Source organism: Apteryx rowi, unplaced genomic scaffold (assembly GCF_003343035.1).
Source record: "Apteryx rowi isolate R43461 unplaced genomic scaffold, aptRow1 scaffold_1046, whole genome shotgun sequence".
NCBI classification, from domain to species: domain Eukaryota; kingdom Metazoa; phylum Chordata; class Aves; order Apterygiformes; family Apterygidae; genus Apteryx; species Apteryx rowi.
The window spans coordinates 125,741-132,101 of NW_020447249.1; the positions used below are offsets into that span (position 1 = coordinate 125,741).

At 47.9% G+C, this 6,361-nt stretch overlaps 1 protein-coding gene across 2 annotated transcripts in view; it reads right to left on the minus strand.

Moving 5' to 3' along the window:
- Positions 1–5,263, minus strand: part of KDM2A (lysine demethylase 2A) — a 54,695-nt gene extending 49,432 nt beyond the window's left edge. The window contains exon 1 of one of the 2 annotated variants that reach the window (XM_026067670.1): positions 5,138–5,263. In XM_026067670.1, the coding sequence (XP_025923455.1) occupies positions 5,138–5,179 (42 nt within the window). In that variant the 5' untranslated portion in view covers positions 5,180–5,263. The remainder of the gene's footprint in view (positions 1–5,137) is intronic. The other variant, XM_026067661.1, reaches the window with a different exon arrangement.
- Positions 5,264–6,361: the final 1,098 nt, after the last annotated feature.

Below are 6,361 nucleotides of genomic sequence, written 5' to 3' on the forward strand. Positions count from 1 at the left end.
GCGCACCCTAACACCTCAGCAGAGGAGCTGTGGCTGAGCCCGAGACTGCCTGCCAYGGGGCAGCGCATTACCACGGCCCCGATGGAGGGTGCGGCTCCACCACCCGATCTCTCTAGCAGCAGAGCCAGTTTAAGAGGTTCCTACCCCACCCTGTCTCCCCATCTCCGCTTGCCGCCTCTCCACTCTTGTCAGGTTCGCTGGTGGGGCAGCTCTTCCACTAATCCAGCACAGAAAACAATTTGGAATAGGTGTCTCCCTGCCAGCTTTCATCTAGGGCATGATCCGCAACCCTCTGGAAGCAGCACCCGTCTCAGGGGCATCAGCTCCTGAGGCAACTACAGAGGGAGGGAACCTCTTAAACCAGCTCTTCCACACAAGCAATCCTAAACTGGAACCACACCCTGAGATAAAGCCTGCTGACTTGACAGCATCAGAGACCACGACCCGTAGGTTTTCTCCTTAAGGTAATTACACTCACCTGCTATGCTTCCCCCCCCCCACCAAGCCATTCTGAAGTGATCCAGCACTGCTGCTCTTCATCCCTTGCCCTGAGTGTTGTCATTGAAAGCTTACAGCACCACTTCAGTGATGAGCTAATCCCAACTCTTGATTCATGGAGTTTGCTAGTCTTAATTCACAATATAGACCTCATAGAATTAGTCCCTGGAGAAGGCAGAAGGTGAGATTTCTTGACACTTCCAATACCCAACACGCCCATCGTTTGCAGAAACCAGCTCAGCCCTGCATCTACGCTAAGGGCACTGGCTGTCAGCAAACAGCCTGTGGATCAAAGGAAGAATTTTTTGCTTGTGCTCCTTGGGAGTCTCGCCCCCCCGACATTAGATGTTCCCACTGATATGAGACATGCCAAGGCCAAAAGCAGCAGTCTCCCCTCTCATCCCGAAATCCACTGGCCAGCACCAACATTCCTGCATTACCAACAGTCTCTCAGAGAGCCTTTATGACTATACTACTGGCTTATCTAGGGAAGCAGGAGGGTTGGCCTGAGCAGACAGAAAAGAAAACAACCCAACAGAGCCTCACCAATGGAAAGAGATTCCCAGCTTGGCAGTACTCAAATGTGGCTCTAAAACACACACATTGGATACTAAATTAGAGGGCAGCAATGTGTTTAGCTGGAGATTCATTCATTGGGAGATAGAGAGCCAGTCTCAAGAATTCCCTTGCAGAAGAACAAAAGCACCAGTAAGATAACAGCCATGCACGACGCTGAGAAATTGCTCCTCGGCTCCATGAATTCACATAGTTCTGGATGGGTAAATGGGCTTCATGTGGGGTGATCACTGGAGTAAATGAGAAATCCTTCCTTGGTGGAACATCACACAATCAGTCAATGCTGTTACCAGAAGGCATGCACACCTCAACTCAGAGGAGCCATGCACGTCTTCAGAAAAATGTTACGTCAAACCACCCCCTGACAGCTGTTTCTAGAGATGTACTGGTAAGTCTATCTAACAGCTCCCAAATGCCACCAGGAGATTCCTTCCCTGCTACCCCTCCTCACACCTGAGGATCTGACACGCATCTAACCTTACCAAAAGGTAAACAACATATAACATGCAACAGTTTCTCCTCAGAGTCTCAAATCAGCTCACAAAGGTCCTGGAGAACATCAGAGTTGGTACAAGGGAAAAGATGTACTCTGAGAAAACAGTTTGGAGAGCCTGAACCAGGCAGGGTATCTGACCACTGCAGTACCAGATCAGCTGAATTTCTTTTTCCCCCAGGACTGTTAATCCTTAGCCAGAGCTGCTCAGGTTGCCACTCCTGCCCTTAAGAAGTTCAGGCTTCAGGTGCCAGTGTGTCCTTGGCCTCCCTGCAGGGAGCTGGGCAGCCTGTTGTGACATGGGCTGGGTGAGACCACCAAGTGACAGCCAGCAGACTTCCAAGTCACAGAGAGGGACCATGACGTTGTTAGTGCCAGGGGCTGGACTGTCACCCAGGCCTCAGGATACAACAGAGCATTTCGGATCCTTGATTAAGGCCTTATAAATGTGCATCCACAGCTTATAAAGCCAGCGCTTCAAAACAATCTCTGAAGTCCTGCAGTAAGATATACACAGGCTTAGTAGAAGACTACTCCACAGTGTCTGATGAGTCCCATCCTCCATTACTCGCAGAGTGGGGAGACGCAGCTCACCCTTTATGTGGGGAACACAGATGTCCCTTAACCATTGCCATGCTTTCCCCTGCTTAAGCAGCATTGTCCATAGGCTGTCTTCCCCTACCCACATTGGCCTCCCAGAATTTGCTGGCACACAGCTTTTTCCCCAGTTTAATCGCTTCAGATGGAAGCAAGACACCCTTAACACCGATAACGTTGTGTCCAGATGAACTCAGCCAGACTTATCACCTCGGGAGTCATGGATTTATGGTTTGAACTGAGAAGCAAGCACAGTTAGAGCAGTGCGACCCACCTAATGTGAATATTATTATACTGTAGAGAGATGTGTGAACTGGCAGAGAACGCTTGCAGGAGTGCAATTACATCCAAAGCAGAGGTGAATTTCTTATTACAACCCAGATGCCTAACCAATACTGATAAATCCATTTAAAAAACATTCATAGATCAGATCTTCACTGAACAAATGCAAAGTAACAGTATTGCTCAGGACACAACAAACAGAAAGCTTGAGGCCTTTTCTACATCCTGACTGGTTTTAAGGCTGGGATTACACACCAAGAAGACTCTGCTGGTGTATTTTTTTAATATATATATTCTTTTGCTAACGGGCCCACATTGATGCCCAGTTACGCACAAGGGAAACTGTCACAGCAGCAGAAACATATTCTGTACTACCAATTCCCTGTTCCCCTACCCTAGAAGTTTTAATGCAGTCATATTAAAACCATCTCCCAAGATCAATGCACCTGTGGGAGTAGAATATTCAGATAAATCATAATCAGATCATTTTACCTTCCTGGATAATTCACCTATGATGCCTTGTTCTGCAAGGGCTGGAAACACTAGCTAAGGGAACAGCTCACCAAACCTCAGCGAGATGAGTTGTTGAGAGCATGCATCTTAGAAAATTTTTTTAAATGGTCCATCAAAAAAGGAGCTCCACTGGTGCAGTGAGACATGTTAACAGGTTGGCAGTTCCCAGGAAGACTGAAGCAGGAGGCATGAACTAAGCCTCACCTACCACACAAGGGTCATCCCTCCTCCTCTGGGCTTCAGGCCAGCAGGGACACAACAATGTACATGAGGCCAAAGCAGCCTAGGTGAGCCGCATCCTCTGCTTGCTACCCGTGCGCCTTTCCAAGCCCCTTAAGCACGCAGCTCAGCAGTGTGTAGCCATTTATCCAGCTTAGCATATTGTGCCGGAGTTCAGGCCACCTATGCTAGGACAGCAACTCCTCCTGCTATTTTTTATTTATGAGATTATAAGCATTTTTAAACTACTAAGTGTCCTGGCCAATAGTCCCATTCAACTGCACAGCCTTGCCTCTGTCCAGCCATCCCGAGTTACTTCAGCAGGGCCACAGCGTAGCTAAGGCCGTAGTTTAACTAAAACCTGAGCTTGGCATTGCCTCCAAAGGAAACTACCCTGACACCCCAACCACTGGCTATAGAAACAGCTAGTTTCCAGTCAAATCGGCACCTTGAACTGTACGCTGCACAGTTGTTGGAACAAGTGCATCAGGATGAGGGAGGAGGTGGGACTGCTGCTTTCAGCAGCACTGCCAAATTAAAGTATCCACCAAAGCATTTGGGAAAAAACAAGCCATCTTGAAGGGTCCACAGACATACCAGAGGGTTTTTTTTTTTTTTTTTTTAAAAAGGAATCTCTCAAAAAGAAAAGATTAAAAACCATTTCAAATCAGAGTCACTTCAGTTTCCTGAAGTGGACTAAGCAGCCTGACTACCATCCGGTGTGACAACCCTGTCTGTAAAATGTGAATATGCAATAGATACAGAGAAGCACCAGAAAAAGGAGCAGGCCTTCAGTAAACCAGGTCTTTGGACCAACCACAAGCTACACAATATCTTTTCTTCCACAGCAACTACTGCTTAACAACCGCTTAATAATCTCACTAGAAGATTTCCATCCCTAGACCACCTACAAGGCGAGTGCTGGCTACACTTCCTCTGTACCTTTTCTATGGCAAGGCACAGAGCAGCAACAAAAGAGCAACAAGAACTGTTTACTCTAGGGCAAAGCTTACCGCAAAGAGTATCACACTGCCTCTCACCAAAAGATTTCAGAGCATTAAAGGATAAAGATTTAACTATTACAGACAGTAGCTTGAAGGTGAGGGTACATATACCACGGTGACTTAGAGATGAACCCCATCACAAGCTCGACTATCACAGTGCTGGCACCCAGCCTTCTCAGACAGTTACAGCTTCCTCAAAACAAAGAGGAATTGACCTGAAGAAAACATACCAGCTTCTACTGCTTCCCCACCGGGAACACGGTCCTGCTCACAATCACCACGAATATCATCTCAGACACTCAGAGCAGCTGCTCCCAAGCTTTTCACAGTTGTGGCCCAACTTAGAGACCGGCAGCTTTGTGCGACCCCTGAACATTAGCACAAACATCAGACAAGCCCAGTTCCTGACAGAGCCTCATTAGGACCCTACTTTTGGAACAGCTCCCTCCAAAAGAAGATATCAGGAGAAGATACATGCACATGTGCACAAGCACAAGTAAAATTTGAGCTTTAAGCTGAAGCTGGTTTTCTCAGATTTCGCAGCATGCTCAAATCAAGTCCAGACCAACATAACGCGCACACACACTGTGTATTTCAGCTTCTCTGCTTGTTACAAACACATGGAGAAAACCTGCTGTGCAAGAAGCAACACTGACACACATTTTTATCCAGCAGCTTTCCRACTCATCTTATTCAGACTCAGCCCCCAACCCTCCCCTTCTCAGTAGCCATGTGCTGGGCTGGTGCCCTCCATTCAGACAAAGTTTGTTAAATGAACTGGACCCACCAAGTCATCTAACTCACTGCCCGCTAAGCTAATATCTCTGGGCAGGCTGTAGCTACGCACCTGAATGCCTTTTTTAGGTTGTTAAACCTGTTGCTAGTAAAAGCCTTTTCTTCCTTCAATTGAAACAGCACTAAGAACAGAATTCAATTGGTAAGGGCCAATACTGACCAGTCTTTGGCTGTAACGGATCCTTTCTTCCTCGGGCTCCATCTCTGACTCTTCTGAAGAGAGCGAGAAGGACACTCCAGGGCTGCTGTCTTCCTCCTCCTCCTCCTTTGAAATCAGAGGGAAACAGTGAAGCAGAGCACACAGACACGAGACTCCTACAACCCTGATGTTTTCACTCAGTTTGTGAGTGATTCCACACCACTGTGCTGTGCTAGACCAAGGGAAAAGAGTGGATGAGCCCACCTCAACTTTAACACTCCCATTCTAACTTTAGGCATGACCCAGGGTAAATGACTTTACCAGCTGTTCTGTAACACGACATGGGCTGCAGGTCTCAGATCAGGAAAAGGCCTCCACACTGCACTACTTCTAGCACAAGTGGCAGTTAAGTTGGCCCACACGGGGGATATGAACCATGCAAACTGTGCACCTGCCGTTAAACATTTGATGGCAGTAGGGTAGCAATCTGCTTTCCCTAGAGTACAAGATTATATGTTAAAGAACCAAGTTGTCTAAATGACAGGATTGCTGTTCTCTGGATTTCCTGAACTACAGTACTCGGAAGGAGTAGCTATACACACACAGAATGGTTCCCATGTACCGTGAAGACATATGGGATCTCTCCTACATACAGTGCTTCAACATGGTTGCAGGTAGAGGACTAACTCCTGCTTGGAGAGGACCTAAGTGCTCAGATCTCAAAATCTGCCACCTTGTGACACCACTGCACTAACACGGGGAAAACCTCCCAAGGTGTCCGATGGCATCTAAACTTTTTTTTTTTTTTTAAAAGGAACAGAAAAAAACCAAAGCCTAGGTATACTGCAGCTCTTCATCCCCATGACCATGTCTACGCCAGACTTTTGGGGAAGGAATCTGCCACCCCATGTAGCATTACAGAACCGCTACCGCAGCGCGGAGAAAACTTATTTCACCCCGAACTCTTCCGTGCTCCTCCGAGTACGGTTTGACAGCACAGTGGTTCATGTCCCGCTAACATTTCCCCCCACTCCCGCTAGCAGTGGCGTTAAGGACCCGGCTTTGCGGTTCAGCTAACACAGTTTCACTACACTGACTGAACTCTGTTTGTAAACACCCGGACAACCAGAGCGCAACACAGCCGCTCAAGACAAGCGGCTCGCGACACATGGCCAACCTCACCTGCCGGCTCGGCTCGCCCCCCGCCCCGTCCTCCCACCAGGCTGCAGGCTAGTCCCTAGGCCG